We start from the raw sequence: 19510 nt of genomic DNA, 5'->3' as shown, positions 1-19510 counted from the left end.
ACTATAAGAGAACAACTAAATTTTTTAGTATGGCCTAAAACAGCTTCAACACGCTGAGAAAACATCAGTTTGGGCCCTCTGAAGTAATTTTTAACATTGCAACTTGAAACTTTAAGAGAACAACTAAATTTTTTAGTATAGCCAAAAACAGCTTCAACACGCTGAGAAAACGTCAGTTTGGGCCCTCTGAAGTAATTTTTAACATTGCAACTTGAAACTTTAAGAGAACAACTAAATTTTTTAGTATGGCCTAAAACAGCTTCATCACGCTGAGAAAACGTCAGTTTGGGCCATCTGAAGTGATTTTTAACATTGCAACTGGAAACTTTAAGAGAACAACTAAATTTTTTAGTATAGCCAAAAACAGCTTCAACACGCTGAGAAAACGTCAGTTTGGGCCCTCTGAAGTGATTCTTAACATTGCAACTTGAAACTTTAAGAGAACATCAAAATTTTTTAGTATGGCCTAAAACAGCTTCGACACACTGAGAAAACGTCAGTTTGGGCCCTCTGAAGTGATTTTTAACATTGCAACTTGAAACTTTAAGAGAACAACAAAATTTTTTAGTATAGCCCAAAACAGCTTAAACACGCTGAGAAAACATCAGTTTGGGCCCTCTGAAGTAATTTTTAACATTGCAACTTGAAACTTTAAGAGAACAACTAAATTTTTTAGTATAGCCAAAACAGCTTCAACACGCTGAGAAAACGTCAGTTTGGGCCCTCTGAAGTGATTTTTAACATTGCAACTTGAAACTTTAAGAGAACATCAAATTTTTTAAGTATGGCCTAAAACAGCTTCGACACACTGAGAAAACGTCAGTTTGGGCCCTCTGAAGTGATTTTTAACATTGCAACTTGAAACTTTAAGAGAACAACAAAATTTTTTAGTATAGCCAAAATCAGCTTCAACACGCTGAGAAAACGTCAGTTTGGGCCCTCTGAAGTAATTTTTAACATTGCAACTTGAAACTTTAAGAGAACAACTAAATTTTTTAGTATAGCCAAAAACAGCTTCAACACGCTGAGAAAACGTCAGTTTGGGCCCTCTGAAGTGATTTTTAACATTGCAACTTGAAACTTTAAGAGAACATCAAAATTTTTTAGTATGGCCTAAAACAGCTTCAACACACTGAGAAAACGTCAGTTTGGGCCCTCTGAAGTGATTTTTTACATTGCAACTTGAAACTTTAAGAGAACATCAAAAGTTTTAAGTATGGCCTAAAACAGCTTCAACACGCTGAGAAAACGTCAGTTTGGGCCCTCTGAAGTAAATTTTAACATTGCAACTTGAAACTTTAAGAGAACAACTAAATTTTTTAGTATGGCCTAAAACAGCTTCAACACGCTGAGAAAACGTCAGTTTGGGCCCTCTGAAGTGATTTTTAACATTGCAACTTGAAACTTTAAGAGATCAACTAAATTTTTTAGTATGGCCTAAAACAGCTTCATCACGCTGAGAAAACGTCAGTTTGGGCCATCTGAAGTGATTTTTAACATTGCAACTGGAAACTTTAAGAGAACAACTAAATTTTTTAGTATGGCCTAAAACAGCTTCATCACGCTGAGAAAACGTCAGTTTGGGCCCTCTGAAGTGATTTTTAACATTGCAACTGGAAACTTTAAGAGAACAACTAAATTTTTTAGTATAGCCAAAAACAGCTTCAACACGCTGAGAAAACGTCAGTTTGGGCACTCTGAAGTGATTTTTAACATTGCAACTGAAACTATAAGAGAACAACTAAATTTTTTAGTATGGCCTAAAACAGCTTCAACACGCTGAGAAAACGTCAGTTTGGGCCCTCTGAAGTGATTTTTAACATTGCAACTTGAAACTTTAAGAGAACTTTAAAATTTTTAAGTATGGCCTAAAACGGCTTCAACACGATGAGAAAACATCAGTTTGGGCCTTCTGAAGTGATTTTTAACATTGCAACTTGAAACTTTAAGAGAACTTTAAAAATTTTAAGTATGGCCTAAAACGGCTTCAACACGATGAGAAAACATCAGTTTGGGCCTTCTGAAGTGATTTTTAACATTGCAACTTGAAACTTTAAGAGAACAACTAAATTTTTTAGTATGGCCAAAAACAGCTTCAACACGCTGAGAAAACATCAGTTTGGGCACTCTGAAGTGATTTTTTACATAACAAAATGAAACTTTAAGAGAACAACTAAATTTTTTAGTGTAGCCAAAAACAGCTTCAACACGCTGAGAAAACGTCAGTTTGGAACCTCTGAAGTGATTTTTAACATTGCAACTTGAAACTTTAAGAGAACAACTAAATCTTTTAGTATAGCAAAAAACAGCTTCAACACGGTGAGAAAACGTCAGTTTGGGACCTTTGAAGTGATTTTTAACATTGCAACTTGAAACTTTAAGAGAACAACTAAATTTATTAGTATAGCCAAAAACAGCTTCAACACGCTGAGAAAACGTCAGTTTGGGCCCTCTGAAGTGATTCTTAACATTGCAACTTGAAACTTTAGGAGAACATCAAAATTTTTAAGTATGGCCTAAAACAACTTCAACACGCTGAGAAAACATCAGTTTGGGCCCTCTGAAGTAATTTTTACCATTGCAACTTGAAACTTTAAGAGAACAACTAAATTTTTTAGTATAGCCAAAAACAGCTTCAACACGCTGAGAAAACGTCAGTTTGGGCCCTCTGAAGTGATTCTTAACATTGCAACTTGAAACTTTAAGAGAACATCAAAATTTTTTAGTATGGCCTAAAACAGCTTCGACACACTGAGAAAACGTCAGTTTGGGCCCTCTGAAGTGATTCTTAACATTGCAACTTGAAACTTTAAGAGAACATCAAAATTTTTAAGTATGGCCTAAAACAGCTTCAACACGCTGAGAAAACGTCAGTTTGGGCCATCTGAAGTGATTTTTAACATTGCAACTGGAAACTTTAAGAGAACAACTACATTTTTTAGTGTAGCCAAAAACAGCTTCAACACGCTGAGAAAACGTCAGTTTGGGCACTCTGAAGTGATTTTTAACATTGCAACTGAAACTATAAGAGAACAACTAAATTTTTTAGTATGGCCTAAAACAGCTTCAACACGCTGAGAAAACGTCAGTTTGGGCCCTCTGAAGTGATTTTTAACATTGCAACTTGAAACTTTAAGAGAACTTTAAAAATTTTAAGTATGGCCTAAAACGGCTTCAACACGATGAGAAAACATCAGTTTGGGCCTTCTGAAGTGATTTTTAACATTGCAACTTGAAACTTTAAGAGAACAACTAAATTTTTTAGTATGGCCTAAAACAGCTTCAACACGCTGAGAAAACGTCAGTTTGGGCCCTCTGAAGAAATTTTTAACATTGCAACTTGAAACTTTAAGAGAACAACTACATTTTTTAGTATGGCCAAAAACAGCTTCAACACGCTGAGAAAACGTCAGTTTGGGCCCTCTGAAGTGATTCTTAACATTGCAACTTGAAACTTTAGGAGAACATCAAAATTTTTACGTATGGCCTAAAACAACTTCAACACGCTGAGAAAACATCAGTTTGGGCCCTCTGAAGTAATTTTTAACATTGCAACTTGAAACTTTAAGAGAACAACTACATTTTTTAGTATAGCCAAAAACAGCTTCAACACGCTGAGAAAACGTCAGTTTGGGCCCTCTGAAGTAATTTTTAACATTGCAACTTGAAACTTTAAGAGAACATCAAAATTTTTTAGTATGGCCTAAAACAGCTTCGACACACTGAGAAAACGTCAGTTTGGGCCCTCTGAAGTGATTTTTAACATTGCAACTTGAAACTTTAAGAGAACAACAAAATTTTTTAGTATAGCCCAAAACAGCTTAAACACGCTGAGAAAACATCAGTTTGGGCCCTCTGAAGTAATTTTTAACATTGCAACTTGAAACTTTAAGAGAACAACAAAATTTTTTAGTATAGCCAAAAACAGCTTCAACACGCTGAGAAAACGTCAGTTTGGGCCCTCTGAAGTGATTTTTAACATTGCAACTGGAAACTTTAAGAGAACAACTACATTTTTTAGTGTAGCCAAAAACAGCTTCAACACGCTGAGAAAACGTCAGTTTGGGCACTCTGAAGTGATTTTTAACATTGCAACTGAAACTATAAGAGAACAACTAAATTTTTTAGTATGGCCTAAAACAGCTTCAACACGCTGAGAAAACGTCAGTTTGGGCCCTCTGAAGTGATTTTTAACATTGCAACTTGAAACTTTAAGAGAACTTTAAAATTTTTAAGTATGGCCTAAAACAACTTCAACACGCTGAGAAAACATCAGTTTGGGCCCTCTGAAGTAATTTTTAACATTGCAACTTGAAACTTTAAGAGAACAACTAAATTTTTTAGTATAGCCAAAAACAGCTTCAACACGCTGAGAAAACGTCAGTTTGGGCCCTCTGAAGTAATTTTTAACATTGCAACTTGAAACTTTAAGAGAACATCAAAATTTTTTAGTATGGCCTAAAACAGCTTCGACACACTGAGAAAACGTCAGTTTGGGCCCTCTGAAGTGATTTTTAACATTGCAACTTGAAACTTTAAGAGAACAACAAAATTTTTTAGTATAGCCCGAAACAGCTTAAACACGCTGAGAAAACGTCAGTTTGGGCCCTCTGAAGTAATTTTTAACATTGCAACTTGAAACTTTAAGAGAACAACTAAATTTTTTAGTATAGCCAAAAACAGCTTCAACACGCTGAGAAAACGTCAGTTTGGGCCCTCTGAAGTGATTTTTAACATTGCAACTTGAAACTTTAAGAGAACATCAAAATTTTTTAGTATGGCCTAAAACAGCTTCAACACACTGAGAAAACGTCAGTTTGGGCCCTCTGAAGTGATTTTTTACATTGCAACTTGAAACTTTAAGAGAACATCAAAAGTTTTAAGTATGGCCTAAAACAGCTTCAACACGCTGAGAAAACGTCAGTTTGGGCCCTCTGAAGTAAATTTTAACATTGCAACTTGAAACTTTAAGAGAACAACTAAATTTTTTAGTATGGCCTAAAACAGCTTCAACACGCTGAGAAAACGTCAGTTTGGGCCCTCTGAAGTGATTTTTAACATTGCAACTTGAAACTTTAAGAGATCAACTAAATTTTTTAGTATGGCCTAAAACAGCTTCATCACGCTGAGAAAACGTCAGTTTGGGCCATCTGAAGTGATTTTTAACATTGCAACTGGAAACTTTAAGAGAACAACTAAATTTTTTAGTATGGCCTAAAACAGCTTCATCACGCTGAGAAAACGTCAGTTTGGGCCCTCTGAAGTGATTTTTAACATTGCAACTGGAAACTTTAAGAGAACAACTAAATTTTTTAGTATAGCCAAAAACAGCTTCAACACGCTGAGAAAACGTCAGTTTGGGCACTCTGAAGTGATTTTTAACATTGCAACTGAAACTATAAGAGAACAACTAAATTTTTTAGTATGGCCTAAAACAGCTTCAACACGCTGAGAAAACGTCAGTTTGGGCCCTCTGAAGTGATTTTTAACATTGCAACTTGAAACTTTAAGAGAACTTTAAAATTTTTAAGTATGGCCTAAAACGGCTTCAACACGATGAGAAAACATCAGTTTGGGCCTTCTGAAGTGATTTTTAACATTGCAACTTGAAACTTTAAGAGAACAACTAAATTTTTTAGTATGGCCTAAAACAGCTTCAACACGCTGAGAAAACGTCAGTTTGGGCCCTCTGAAGTAATTTATAACATTGCAACTTGAAACTTTAAGAGAACAACTACATTTTTTAGTATGGCCTAAAACAGCTTCAACACGCTGAGAAAATGTCAGTTTGGGCCCTCTGAAGTAATTTTTAACATTGCAACTTGAAACTTTAAGAGAACAACTACATTTTTTAGTATGGCCTAAAACAGCTTCAACACGCTGAGAAAACATCAGTTTGGGCCCTCTGAAGTGATTTTTAACATTGCAACTTGAAACTTTAAGAGAACAACTACATTTTTTAGTATGGCCAAAAACAGCTTCAACACGCTGAGAAAACGTCAGTTTGGGCCCTCTGAAGTGATTTTTAACATTGCAACTTGAAACTTTAAGAGAACAACTAAATTTTTTAGTATAGCCAAAAACAGCTTCAACACGTTGAGAAAACGTCAGTTTGGGCCCTCTGAAGTGATTCTTAACATTGCAACTTGAAACTTTAGGAGAACATCAAAATTTTTAAGTATGGCCTAAAACAACTTCAACACGCTGAGAAAACATCAGTTTGGGCCCTCTGAAGTAATTTTTAACATTGCAACTTGAAACTTTAAGAGAACTAAATTTTTTAGTATAGCCAAAAACAGCTTCAACACGCTGAGAAAACGTCAGTTTGGGCCCTCTGAAGTGATTTTTACCATTGCAACTTGAAACTTTAATGCTACGTTCACACCAAACGCGGTTTCTGCTGGACCGTTCGCGTCTGTCGCGCGAAACCTTCCGCAGGATTCGCGGGATCAAAAAATGTTTCCCTATTCGCTTCATTCGCGTCTGAAGCGAAGCTCCGCCCACCAGACTCCCAAACGGCGACAACCAGGCTCTGTTTGTTTCCACACCCAAAATGGAGGACCCCAGGAAAATCGCTGCACTTTACCTCTTTTTGAAGAGGAAAAGCCGTCAAAACGCACGACGCCGGCGTTCCTGGATTCACCAGGTGAACCAGCAACGTAACCAACTTGGTGAGTTTCACTGCCTGCTCCAGGAGCTTCGCCTGGATGATGACCGCTTCCAGCGGTACCTGCGACTGACCGTTGCCCAATTCGACGACCTGCTGGGTCGGATTGGCCCACGGATCTCCCGGCAGGACACCAACTACCGGCGTTCCATCTCTGCATCCGAACGGCTGTCCATCTGTCTCCGGTAAGTTTCATTAACCGAAGATGCCATTGCCATGATTCATCAGACATATCGCTCAAATACACAATAAAGATAGATACTCCATTAAAATGTTTGTCCTCTTTAGATGCCTATTCTGGGAAATAAGGCCTGCCTCATTAATACTATTTATTGTTGATAATTAATATATTATTTAAGTAATAATTCACAAATAATTTATTTACTATTGGTAATTATTTTCCTCTGAAGAAACCTATTCTGGGAGATTAGACCTGCTTCATTAATACTATTATGTATTTTCTATAATTTCTTTAATATGAAGCAATCATAAATCATTATGTACTAATAATTATTGTCCTCTGGCTACACCTATTCTGGGAGATTAGGCCTGCTTCATTAATATTATTTATAATTCATGTAATATTTAAGTAATAATTCATAAATCATTATTTATTTACTATTGTTAATTATTGTCCTCTGGAGAAACCTATTCTGGTGAGATTGGGCCTGCTTCATTAAAATTATCTATTGTTGATAATTAATATATTATTTAAGTAATAATTCACAAATCATTATTTATTTACTATTGGTAATTATTTTCTCTCATTAATAATATTATGTATTGTTTATAATTTATTTAATATGAAGTAATCATAAATCATTATGTACTAATAATTATTGTCCTCTGGAGACACATTGTGGGAGATAAGGCGTGTTCTCTCTCTCTCATTTCTTCCTCTTTTATGCACACACCCACATTATGTATATTTGATCATCAATCGATCTAATCTTTTCTGTGTCGTTCACCGTGCAGGTACCTGGCCACAGGTGACTCCTTCAGGACCATAGCAAACAGCTTCCGCGTTGGGGTCTCCACCGTCTCCTACATTGTGCCTGAGGTTGCAGCTGCTATCTGGGACTGCCTAGTGGAGGAGTTCATGGCTGTTCCCACCGCAGAGGAGTGGAAGTCCATTGCTGAGACCTTTGAGGCAAAGTGGAATTTCCCTCTCTGCTGTGGAGCACTTGATGGCAAACATGTTGTCCTTAAAGCCCCCCCCAAGTCAGGATCAATGTTCTACAACTACAAGGGAACATATTCTTTAGTTCTCCTTGCAGTTGTAGACGCAAATTATTGTTTCCGGGTGATTGATGTCGGGGGCTATGGGAGAACAAGTGATGGAGGGATCCTCGCCAACTCCACGTTTGGTCAGGCTCTCCGGGCCGGCACCCTCCCCTTGCCTGCAGACCAGACACTGCCAGGGGCAGACCACCGTGGGCCACAGCCACACGCGTTTGTTGCCGATGAGGCTTTTCCACTCAGGAAAAACCTCATGAGGCCATTTCCTGGGCGCAACATCCCAAGAGAGCGGAAAATTTTCAATTACCGTCTGTCCCGGGCTCGTATGGTGGTGGAAGATGCCTTTGGCATCCTCTCCTCTCAGTGGAGAATGTACAGGCGTGCCATGGAGGTGAGGGTAGATGTTGCAGAGAAATGTGTGAAGGCAACCTGTGTTCTGCACAACTTCCTGCGACACACATCTACCACAGCCAGGGTGAACAATCCAACTGCTGAGGTGGAGCCACTGCCAGGACTGGGAAGAGTTGCCGCCAACTACTCTGGACGGGAGGCCATCAGGGTGCGAGAGGTCTTCACATCATACTTCTCTGCAGAGGGAGCTGTTCCGTGGCAAGACAGCAGGCTGTCATAGTGCACCAGCGCACACAAAACGGCTCTTTTAAGAGCCAACCACATACGTCTATAGAGCATACTTCCTACTGCATTAACATGTGTATAATAAATATGGATAATTGGGGGAGAGACATTTGCCATCTTCATTTTTAACCAGACATAAACAATCCATGAAACCTCACCTCAGAAATTCAGTTAAGGCATTAAAGGTCTCACAGAGACATAAGGAAACTCTAAATTCTTATATGAACATTATATATAACCTTGATGTGGAATACACATATAGATGTTTAGATGCATTGGTAAAAAATACATAGAAAGCGAATGTCAACTTGAAAATGTGATTTTACTCAACAATCCTTAAAGAACATTATTTACATGAGCTTTATAATACCTCGATTTTAAACAAACTATTATGTTAACTTTATAATACCTCGATTTTAAACAAACTATTATATTAACTTTGTAATACCTCGATTTTAAACAAACTATTATATTAACTTTATAATACCTCAATTTTAAACAAACTATTCACATGAACTTTATAATACCTCAATTTTAAACAAACTATTCACATGAACTTTATAATACCTCAATTTTAAACAAACTATTTACATTAACTTTATAAAACTTCGAAATAAACTATTTACAATGTGATTCCTACCATGCAAAGAGTGCCCCCACCCCACCCCACCCAGCCAAATCTAAAACCTATTCAAAATTTTCTAAATTTAGATGTCACCGGAAGATTGTCAACAAGTACTTTGTACATTTGTAATTTTACAAACTCCCTGTTTTCTGGGGGCACTCTTTGCAGGGTAGGAAGCAGGCTTTTTAAAAACATTTCATCTGCCGACATAGGTGGTGGTGGAGAAGGAGGAGGTCTTCTGAGGGCCTCCATGATGACCAGGTCCATCTCACTTGGGCCTTGGCTGGGTCTCTTCTTTGCTCTCCTTCCTTTAAAGAAACATATTAACATATATTAATAGCTTATCAAGTCACTGTTACTTAAATACGATCATAGATATATTTTAATTAATCGAGGTAATGATCAACATTGTCATCACTGATATACCAAGCATTTAAAGATACATTGTATTTATAACAGAATGCAAAACAACTTCTGTTATGATCATACCAGATGGTTTGGCTGCACTTGATCCTGCAGGAGATGCTGCTGCAGCATTAGCAGGAACCCTTGCAACAGCAGCAGCACCCCCATCAGCACCTCCAGCCTCCACATCAGCACCACCAGCATCCTCTCCTTCGCCCTCACCTTCTGCTTCCTCTCCCTCATTGTTTACCTCTGAGTGACAACAAACATGAGATATGAAACATTACTATACATTTTAAATCATGATACTAGATTTTTATCCCCCCCCACCCACACTAGAAGAAGTCCTATTGTGCATAAAGGTCTGATTATGAAGCAGATACATTTTTCTATATGTATATATGTCTGCACTGATAAACAAACCTCCAGTCTCTGATGGATGACCATATTCTGCAGCCCTGTCTTCCTCAACCCCCTGCACCATGTTGCTGCTGGTGTCTCTCGGTGAAATGAAGGGGTCGAGGAAGGACATGACCGCAGAGTATTTCCACCTTTTTGATGGCCCTGCAGCTGACCCACTCCTTTTCTCCAGACACTTTCTTTTTTCCTTTAAATACGTGTCTCTCAGGCCCTTCCACCTTTTACGGCAGAGATCCGCTGTTATAAACAGCAGAAAAATAAACAATAATATGTATACAACGGTATAACATATATCAATCCTTACTAAATAAAATAAAATGTTTTTATTAATTTATATATTGCCACTCTAAATTAAATTGATGACGTTTGTTTTATAAATATGAAATAGTGTATCAATATTATGTAATATACATGTACAGACTGTATATATAAAAATTGTGCAGAATTTATATTGAGTGTGTATTGTAAAAATAGTAATATAAGTTAAATATTTTTTGTGTGTGATATTATGTAGATAACCTGGTTTTTTATGTTGTGATGGTGAAATAAGCTTTGCTTCAACCTATACCCTTTCAGCTGAAGAATTGAACTACTGGGTATTGTTTGTTCTGTACTTGTTTATGAAGACTATATAATTCTAATTCAATTCAATGAACCACAAGTGAAAAAGGCGGTAAAATGACACAGCGGCCATTAGCTGCAAATCCTAGCTCATTGCCGACTTTCAAAGATGAAAACTACAGAGAAAGAAGATTTACCTGCTAGTCCCACCGCTTCGCCGATCGTCCTCCACGCCAGGTCCTTCTTGGTCCGGTCCCGGTACCAATAACTGGCTGTGTTGTACAGCTCAGGGTGGTCACACACCGCTACGATTAGCTTGTCATCCATGTTTGAATAGGTGGGTGGACTGGTTTCCGCGTTGACGGCATGACGTCATTGCCAACAAGGACTCTGATTGGCGTTCGCGCCTGCGCGTCACGCGAAACTGCCGCTGGAGTTCAATATTTTCAACTCAAGCGAACGGCGAATAACGCGAAAATCGGGAACGCGCTTGCCGCAGCATTCGCGTTCAACGCGCGAAACAGTTCGCGCCGCCCCACCGGCGAATAATTCGCCTCCCAGCGCGTCTAAACCATTGACTTTGCATGTAATCTGTTCGCTTGTGCCGCAGAAACCGCGTTTGGTGTGAACGTAGCATAAGAGAACATCAAAATTTTTAAGTATGGCCTAAAACAGCTTCAACACGCTGAGAAAACATCAGTTTGGGCCCTCTGAAGTGATTTTTAACATTGCAACTTGAAACTTTAAGAGAACAACTAAATTTTTTAGTATGGCCTAAAACAGCTTCGACACACTGAGAAAACGTCAGTTTGGGCCCTCTGAAGTGATTTTTAACATTGCAACTTGAAACTTTAAGAGAACAACTAAATTTTTTAGTGTAGGCAAAAACAGCTTCAACACGCTGAGAAAACGTCAGTTTGGGCCCTCTGAAGTGATTTTTAACATTGCAACTTGAAACTTTAAGAGAATAACTAAATTTTTTAGTATAGCAAAAAACAGCTTCAACACGGTGAGAAAACGTCAGTTTGGGCCCTCTGAAGTGATTTTTAACATTGCAACTTGAAACTTTAAGAGAACAACTAAATTTATTAGTATGGCCTAAAACAGCTTCAACACGCTGAGAAAACGTCAGTTTGGGCCGTCTGAAGTGATTTTTAACATTGCAATTTGAAACTTTAAGAGAACAACTAAATTTTTTAGTATGGCGTGAAACAGCTTCAACACGCTGAGAAAACATCTGTTTGGGCCCTCTGAAGTAATTTTTAACATTGCAACTTTAAACTTTAAGAGAACAACTAAATTTTTTTGTATAGCCAAAAACAGCTTCAACACGCTGAGAAAACGTCAGTTTGGGCCCTCTGAAGTGATTTTTAACATTGCAACTTGAAACTTTAAGAGAACAACTAAATTTATTAGTATGGCCTAAAACAGCTTCAACACGCTGAGAAAACATCAGTTTGGGCCCTCTGAAGTGATTTTTAACACAGCAACGTGAAACTTTAAGAGATCAACTAAATTTTTTTAGTGTAGCCAAAAACAGCTTCAACACGCTGAGAAAACGTCAGTTTGGGCCCTCTGAAGTGATTTTTAACATTGCAACTTGAATCTTTAAGAGAACAACTTAATTTTTTAGTATGGCCTAAAACAGCTTCAACACGCTGAGAAAACGTCAGTTTGGGCCCTCTGAAGTAATTTTTAACATTGCAACTTGAAACTTTAAGAGAACAACTAAATTTTTTAGTATAGCCAAAAACAGCTTCAACACGCTGAGAAAACGTCAGTTTGGGCCCTCTGAAGTGATTCTTAATATTGCAACTTAAAACTTTAAGAGATCAACTAAATTTTTAAGTATGGCCTAAAACAGCTTCAACACGCTGAGAAAATGTCAGTTTGGGCCCTCTGAAGTGATTCTTAACATTGCAACTTGAAACTTTAAGAGAACATCAAAATTTTTAAGTATGGCCTAAAACAGCTTCAACACGCTGAGAAAACATCTGTTTGGGCCCTCTGAAGTGATTTTTAACATTGCAACTTGAAACTTTAAGAGAACAACTAAATTTTTTAGTTTAGCAAAAAACAGCTTCAACACGGTAAGAAAACGTCAGTTTGGGCCCTCTGAAGTGATTTTTAACATTGCAACTTGAAACTTTAAGAGAAGAACTAAATTTTTTAGTATGGCGTAAAACAGCTTCAACACGCTGAGAAAACATCTGTTTGGGCCCTCTGAAGTAATTTTTAACATTGCAACTTTAAACTTTAAGAGAACAAATAAATTTTTTAGTATAGCCAAAAACAGCTTCAACACGCTGAGAAAACGTCAGTTTGGGCCCTCTGAAGTGATTCTTAACATTGCAACTTGAAACTTTAAGCGAACATCAAAATTTTTAAGTATGGCCTAAAACAACTTCAACACGCTGAGAAAACATCAGTTTGGGCCCTCTGAAGTGATTTTTAACATTGCAACTTGAATCTTTAAGAGAACAACTTAATTTTTTAGTATGGCCTAAAACAGCTTCAACACGCTGAGAAAACATCTGTTTGGGCCCTCTGAAGTAATTTTTAACATTGCAACTTGAAACTTTAAGAGAACAACTAAATTTTTTAGTATGGCGTGAAACAGCTTCAACACGCTGAGAAAACATCTGTTTGGGCCCTCTGAAGTAATTTTTAACATTGCAACTTTAAACTTTAAGAGAACAACTAAATTTTTTTGTATAGCCAAAAACAGCTTCAACACGCTGAGAAAACGTCAGTTTGGGCCCTCTGAAGTGATTTTTAACATTGCAACTTGAAACTTTAAGAGAACAACTAAATTTATTAGTATGGCCTAAAACAGCTTCAACACGCTGAGAAAACATCAGTTTGGGCCCTCTGAAGTGATTTTTAACACAGCAACGTGAAACTTTAAGAGATCAACTAAACTTTTTTAGTGTAGCCAAAAACAGCTTCAACACGCTGAGAAAACGTCAGTTTGGGCCCTCTGAAGTGATTTTTAACATTGCAACTTGAATCTTTAAGAGAACAACTTAATTTTTTAGTATGGCCTAAAACAGCTTCAACACGCTGAGAAAACGTCAGTTTGTGCCCTCTGAAGTAATTTTTAACATTGCAACTTGAAACTTTAAGAGAACAACTAAATTTTTTAGTATAGCCAAAAACAGCTTCAACACACTGAGAAAACGTCAGTTTGGGCCCTCTGAAGTGATTCTTAATATTGCAACTTAAAACTTTAAGAGATCAACTAAATTTTTAAGTATGGCCTAAAACAGCTTCAACACGCTGAGAAAATGTCAGTTTGGGCCCTCTGAAGTGATTCTTAACATTGCAACTTGAAACTTTAAGAGAACATCAAAATTTTTAAGTATGGCCTAAAACAGCTTCAACACGCTGAGAAAACGTCAGTTTGGGCCCTCTGAAGTGATTTTTAACATTGCAACTTGAAACTTTAAGAGAACAACTAAATTTTTTAGTTTAGCAAAAAACAGCTTCAACACGGTAAGAAAACGTCAGTTTGGGCCCTCTGAAGTGATTTTTAACATTGCAACTTGAAACTTTAAGAGAAGAACTAAATTTTTTAGTATGGCGTAAAACAGCTTCAACACGCTGAGAAAACATCTGTTTGGGCCCTCTGAAGTAATTTTTAACATTGCAACTTTAAACTTTAAGAGAACAACTAAATTTTTTAGTATAGCCAAAAACAGCTTCAACACGCTGAGAAAACGTCAGTTTGGGCCCTCTGAAGTGATTTTTAACATTGCAACTTGAAACTTTAAGAGAACATCAAAATTTTTAAGTATGGCCTAAAACAACTTCAACACGCTGAGAAAACATCAGTTTGGGCCCTCTGAAGTGATTTTTAACATTGCAACTTGAAACTTTAATAGAACAACTAAATTTTTTAGTATGGCCAAAAACAGCTTCAACACGCTGAGAAAACGTCAGTTTGGGCCCTCTGAAGTGATTTTTAACACAGCAAATTGAAACTTTTAGAGATCAACTAAAATTTTTTAGTGTAGCCAAAAACAGCTTCAACACGCTGAGAAAACGTCAGTTTGGGCCCTCTGAAGTGATTTTTAACATTGCAACTTGAATCTTTAAGAGAACAACTTAATTTTTTAGTATGGCCTAAAACAGCTTCAACACGCTGAGAAAACATCTGTTTGGGCCCTCTGAAGTAATTTTTAACATTGCAACTTGAAACTTTAAGAGAACAACTAAATTTTTTAGTATAGCCAAAAACAGCTTCAAGACGCTGAGAAAACGTCAGTTTGGGCCCTCTGAAGTGATTCTTAACATTGCAACTTGAAACTTTAAGAGAACAACAAAATTTTTTAGTATAGCCAAAAACAGCTTCAACACGCTGAGAAAACGTCAGTTTGGGCCCTCTGAAGTGATTTTTAACATTGCAACTTGAATCTTTAAGAGAACAACTTATTTTTTTAGTATGGCCTAAAACAGCTTCAACACGCTGAGAAAACGTCAGTTTGGGCCCTCTGAACTAATTTTTAACATTGCAACTTGAAACTTTAAGAGAACAACAAAATTTTTTAGTATAGCCAAAAACAGCTTCAACACGCTGAGAAAACGTCAGTTTGGGCCCTCTGAAGTGATTTTTAACATTGTAACTTGAAACTTTAAGAGAACATCAACATTTTTAAGTATGGCCTAAAACAGCTTCAACACGCTGAGAAAACATCAGTTTGGGCCCTCTGAAGTGATTTTTAACATTGCAACTTGAAACTTTAAGAGAACAACTAAATTTATTAGTATGGCCTAAAACAGCTTCAACACGCTGAGAAAACATCAGTTTGGGCCCTCTGAAGTGATTTTTAACACAGCAAATTGAAACTTTAAGTGATCAACTACATTTTTTTAGTGTAGCCAAAAACAGCTTCAACACGCTGAGAAAACGTCAGTTTGGGCCCTCTGAAGTGATTTTTAACATTGCAACTTGAATCTTTAAGAGAACAACTTAATTTTTTAGTATGGCCTAAAACAGCTTCAACACGCTGAGAAAACGTCAGTTTGGGCCCTCTGAAGTGATTTTTAACATTGCAACTTGAAACTTTAAGAGAACAACTAAATTTTTTAGTATAGCCAAAAACAGCTTCAACACGCTGAGAAAACGTCAGTTTGGGCCCTCTGAAGTGATTCTTAACATTGCAACTTGAAACTTTAAGAGAACATCAAAATTTTTTAGTATGGCCTAAAACACCTTCAACACGCTGAGAAAACGTCAGTTTGGGCCCTCTGAAGTGATTTTTAACATTGCAACTTGAATCTTTAAGAGAACAACTTTATTTTTTAGTATGGCCTAAAACAGCTTCAACACGCTGAGAAAACGTCAGTTTGGGCCCTCTGAAGTAATTTTTAACATTGCAACTTGAAACTTTAAGAGAACAACTAAATTTTTTAGTATGGCCTAAAACAGCTTCAACACGCTGAGAAAACATCTGTTTGGGCCCTCTGAAGTAATTTTTAACATTGCAACTTTAAACTTTAAGAGAACAACTAAATTTTTTTGTATAGCCAAAAACAGCTTCAACACGCTGAGAAAACGTCAGTTTAGGCCCTCTGAAGTGATTTTTAACATTGCAACTTGAAACTTTAAGAGAACAACTTAAATTTTTAATATGGCCTAAAACAGCTTCAACACGCTGAGAAAACATCAGTTTGGGCCCTCTGAAGTGATTTTTAACACAGCAACGTGAAACTTTAAGAGATCAACTAAACTTTTTTAGTGTAGCCAAAAACAGCTTCAACACGCTGAGAAAACGTCAGTTTGGGCCCTCTGAAGTGATTTTTAACATTGCAACTTGAATCTTTAAGAGAACAACTTAATTTTTTAGTATGGCCTAAAACAGCTTCAACACGCTGAGAAAACGTCAGTTTGGGCCCTCTGAAGTAATTTTTAACATTGCAACTTGAAACTTTAAGAGAACAACTAAATTTTTTAGTATAGCCAAAAACAGCTTCAACACACTGAGAAAACGTCAGTTTGGGCCCTCTGAATTAATTTTTAATATTGCAACTTAAAACTTTAAGAGATCAACTAAATTTTTAAGTATGGCCTAAAACAGCTTCAACACGCTGAGAAAATGTCAGTTTGGGCCCTCTGAAGTGATTTTTAACATTGCAACTTGAAACTTTAAGAGAACATCAAAATTTTTAAGTATGGCCTAAAACAGCTTCAACACGCTGAGAAAACGTCAGTTTGGGCCCTCTGAAGTGATTTTTAACATTGCAACTTGAAACTTTAAGAGAACAACTAAATTTTTTAGTTTAGCAAAAAACAGCTTCAACACGGTAAGAAAACGTCAGTTTGGGCCCTCTGAAGTGATTTTTAACATTGCAACTTGAAACTTTAAGAGAAGAACTAAATTTTTTAGTATGGCCTAAAACAGCTTCAACACGCTGAGAAAACGTCAGTTTGGGCCCTCTGAAGTAATTTTTAACATTGCAACTTTAAACTTTAAGAGAACAACTAAATTTTTTAGTATAGCCAAAAACAGCTTCAACACGCTGAGAAAACGTCAGTTTGGGCCCTCTGAAGTGATTTTTAACATTGCAACTTGAAACTTTAAGAGAACATCAAAATTTTTAAGTATGGCCTAAAACAACTTCAACACGCTGAGAAAACATCAGTTTGGGCCCTCTGAAGTGATTTTTAACATTGCAACTTGAAACTTTAATAGAACAACTAAATTTTTTAGTATGGCCAAAAACAGCTTCAACACGCTGAGAAAACGTCAGTTTGGGCCCTCTGAAGTGATTTTTAACACAGCAAATTGAAACTTTTAGAGATCAACTAAAATTTTTTAGTGTAGCCAAAAACAGCTTCAACACGCTGAGAAAACGTCAGTTTGGGCCCTCTGAAGTGATTTTTAACACAGCAAATTGAAACTTTAAGTGATCAACTACATTTTTTTAGTGTAGCCAAAAACAGCTTCAACACGCTGAGAAAACGTCAGTTTGGGCCCTCTGAAGTGATTTTTAACATTGCAACTTGAAACTTTAAGAGAACAACTTAATTTTTTAGTATGGCCTAAAACAGCTTCAACACGTTGAGAAAACGTCAGTTTGGGCCCTCTGAAGTGATTTTTAACATTGCAACTTGAAACTTTAAGAGAACAACTAAATTTTTTAGTATAGCCAAAAACAGCTTCAACACGCTGAGAAAACGTCAGTTTGGGCCCTCTGAAGTGATTCTTAACATTGCAACTTGAAACTTTAAGAGAACATCAAAATTTTTTAGTATGGCCTAAAACACCTTCAACACGCTGAGAAAACGTCAGTTTGGGCCCTCTGAAGTAATTTTTAACATTGCAACTTGAAACTTTAAGAGAACAACAAAATTTTTTAGTATAGCCAAAAACAGCTTCAACACGCTGAGAAAACGTCAGTTTGGGCCCTCTGAAGTGATTTTTAACATTGCAACTTGAATCTTTAAGAGAACAACTTAATTTTTTAGTATGGCCTAAAACAGCTTCAACACGCTGAGAAAACGTCAGTTTGGGCCCTCTGAAGTGATTTTTAACATTGCAACTTGAAACTTTAAGAGAACATCAAAATTTTTAAGTATGGCCTAAAACAGCTTCAACACGCTGAGAAAACATCAGTTTGGGCCCTCTGAAGTGATTTTTAACATTGCAACTTGAAACTTTAAGAGAACAACTAAATTTTTTAGTATGGCCTAAAACAGCTTCAACACGCTGAGAAAACATCAGTTTGGGCCCTCTGAAGTGATTTTTAACAAAGCAAATTGAAACTTTAAGAGATCAACTAAATTTTTTTTGTGTGGCTTAAAACAGCTTCAACACGCTGAGAAAACGTCAGTTTGGGCCCTCTGAAGTGATTTTTAACATTGCAACTTGAAACTTTAAGAGAACAACTTAATTTTTTATTATGGCCTAAAACAGCTTCAACACGCTGAGAAAACGTCAGTTTGGGCCCTCTGAAGTGATTTTTAACATTGCAACTTGAAACTTTAAGAGAACAACTAAATTTTTTAGTATAGCCAAAAACAGCTTCAACACGCTGAGAAAACGTCAGTTTGGGCCCTCTGAAGTGATTCTTAACATTGCAACTTGAAACTTTAAGAGAACATCAAAATTTTTAAGTATGGCCTAAAACAGCTTCAACACGCTGAGAAAACATCAGTTTGGGCCCTCTGAAGTGATTTTTAACATTGCAACTTGAAAATTTAAGAGAACAACTTAATTTTTTAGTATGGCCTGAACAGCTTCAACACAATGAGAAAACATCAGTTTGAGCCAGCTGAAGTAATTTTTAGCATTGTATCTTGAAACTTTAAGAGAACAACTTAATTTTTTCGTATGGCCTAAAAGAGCTTCAACATGCTGAGAAAACATCAGTTTGGGCCCTCTGAAGTGATTTTTAACATTGCAACTTGAAACTTCAAGAGAACAACTTAATTTTTTAGTATGGCCTAAAACAGCTTCAACACGCTGAGAAATCATCAGTTTGGGCCCTCTGAAGTGATTTTTAACATTGCAACTTGAAACTTCAAGAGAACAACTTAATTTTTTAGTATGGCCTAAAACAGCTTCAACACGCTGAGAAAACATCAGTTTGGGCCCTCTGAAGTGATTTTTAACATTGCAACTTGAAAATGGTAAATGGACTTGATTTATATAGCGCCTTATCACCACACTGAAGCAGTCCCAAAGCGCTTTACATATCAGCTCATTCACCCAATCACTCTGACATTCACACACCAATGGGACAGGACTGCCACGCAAGGCGCTAGTCAACCACTGGGAGCAACTTAGGGTTCAGTGTTTTGCCCAAGGACACTTAGACACATGGTCAGGTACTGGGATCGAACCCCCAACCTCTCGATCAAAAGACGACCCTCTACCACCTGAACCACGGTCGCCCTAAACTTTAAGAGAACAACTTAATTTTTTGCATGGCCTAAAACAGCTTCCACATGC

The 19510-nt window shown here is 37.0% G+C and overlaps 1 protein-coding gene across 2 annotated transcripts; it reads right to left on the bottom strand.

Annotated features, from left to right (window-relative positions):
• Nucleotides 1-8918: 8918 nt before the first annotated feature.
• On the bottom strand, nt 8919-11229 carry LOC114455468 (transcription factor Adf-1-like). 2 transcript variants are annotated; one of them, XM_028436726.1, is made up of 4 exons: nt 10751-11229; nt 9996-10229; nt 9657-9824; nt 8919-9475 (listed from the first exon to the last, which is right to left on the bottom strand). In XM_028436726.1, exons 1-4 carry the CDS (start codon nt 10878-10880, stop codon nt 9234-9236), a joined length of 774 nt encoding a protein of 257 aa, XP_028292527.1. In that variant the 5' UTR covers nt 10881-11229; the 3' UTR covers nt 8919-9233. The 2 variants fall into 2 exon arrangements, with proteins under 2 accessions (XP_028292527.1, XP_028292528.1); XM_028436727.1 differs by lacking the exon at nt 9996-10229.
• Between the last annotated feature and the right edge of the window lie 8281 nt (nt 11230-19510).

This window comes from Gouania willdenowi, chromosome 21, assembly GCF_900634775.1.
Source record: "Gouania willdenowi chromosome 21, fGouWil2.1, whole genome shotgun sequence".
NCBI lineage: Eukaryota > Metazoa > Chordata > Actinopteri > Blenniiformes > Gobiesocidae > Gouania > Gouania willdenowi.
The sequence above is the reverse complement of the archived record's forward strand: the minus strand, read 5'-3'. Positions and strand labels throughout refer to the sequence as shown.